The 857-nt window shown below is 31.2% G+C and overlaps 1 protein-coding gene across 1 annotated transcript; it reads right to left on the reverse strand.

The window, feature by feature from the left end:
- Positions 1-159: 159 nt before the first annotated feature.
- On the reverse strand, positions 160-825 carry NAEGRDRAFT_64869 (uncharacterized protein; the record flags this gene model as incomplete). The annotated part of the gene is made up of 1 exon (XM_002680107.1): positions 160-825. One exon carries the CDS (start codon positions 823-825, stop codon positions 160-162), a length of 666 nt encoding a protein of 221 aa, XP_002680153.1.
- Positions 826-857: the final 32 nt, after the last annotated feature.

The following is an 857-nucleotide window of genomic DNA, read 5'->3' on the forward strand; positions in this document are numbered from 1 at the left end:
TNGAGAAAGTTACTGAGGGAAAGATCACAAACTTTAGAATAATGTTTATTAGAACCTAAATTGTACTATTTGGAAATTAGAAGAAATTGGAATAATTGAATGGAATGAGAAAGAGAAAGAAAAATATCAAGAAACCAACTTATCATGACTAAATATTGACTACTGAAACCTCAGTAACTTTCTCAAATAAGGATGGCGATACTGTCTCGACAATTTGTTCACATCCAAATTCAAATCTTCTTCAAAAATTCTCGTTTCCTCAGTGTTGAGAATTTCGTGTAATTTATCAAAGGTTGGTGGATATCTTTTATCTTGGAGTGAATGCTCAAACCAATCATTTTGTTCCAATTTGATAAAATCATGATCCTCCTCAATATTTTTACGTGTATATTCTGAAGCGTCTTGAATATTGGTTGGTGTGTTATTGGTTGGAGTGGTGTCCAATTCTTCAACAATGTCCTCTTTCTTGTGTGATTGTTCTGAGCGTTCCTTGAGTGAGATAATGATAGCATCTCTTTCCTTATTAGCTGTTTTTCTAATCAAAAAGTAAAGCTCAATAATAATTAGAATTACTATTGGAATACCCAACAAATAGGTCATTTTTCTACTCAGTAGAACTGGCATTAGGACAATAATGTAGAATGGTGAAAGAATAAAGCAAAATCCAATATTTTCTGCAACAGTATTGAGAATCTTTCCATCACTTTCAATTGATCTTTCATACCAATACATGATTAAATACTTTTCAACAATATATGTGAATATAAAGTATAAAACTACTGCAATATAAACTAGTGGCATGCAAGTTCCATAAAATAGGCACATTATTAGTAATGTAATCTTGATGCTATACTCAG

The sequence above is a fragment of the Naegleria gruberi genome (assembly GCF_000004985.1).
Source record: "Naegleria gruberi genomic scaffold NAEGRscaffold_11, whole genome shotgun sequence".
Lineage (NCBI taxonomy): Eukaryota > Heterolobosea > Eutetramitea > Acrasida > Naegleriidae > Naegleria > Naegleria gruberi.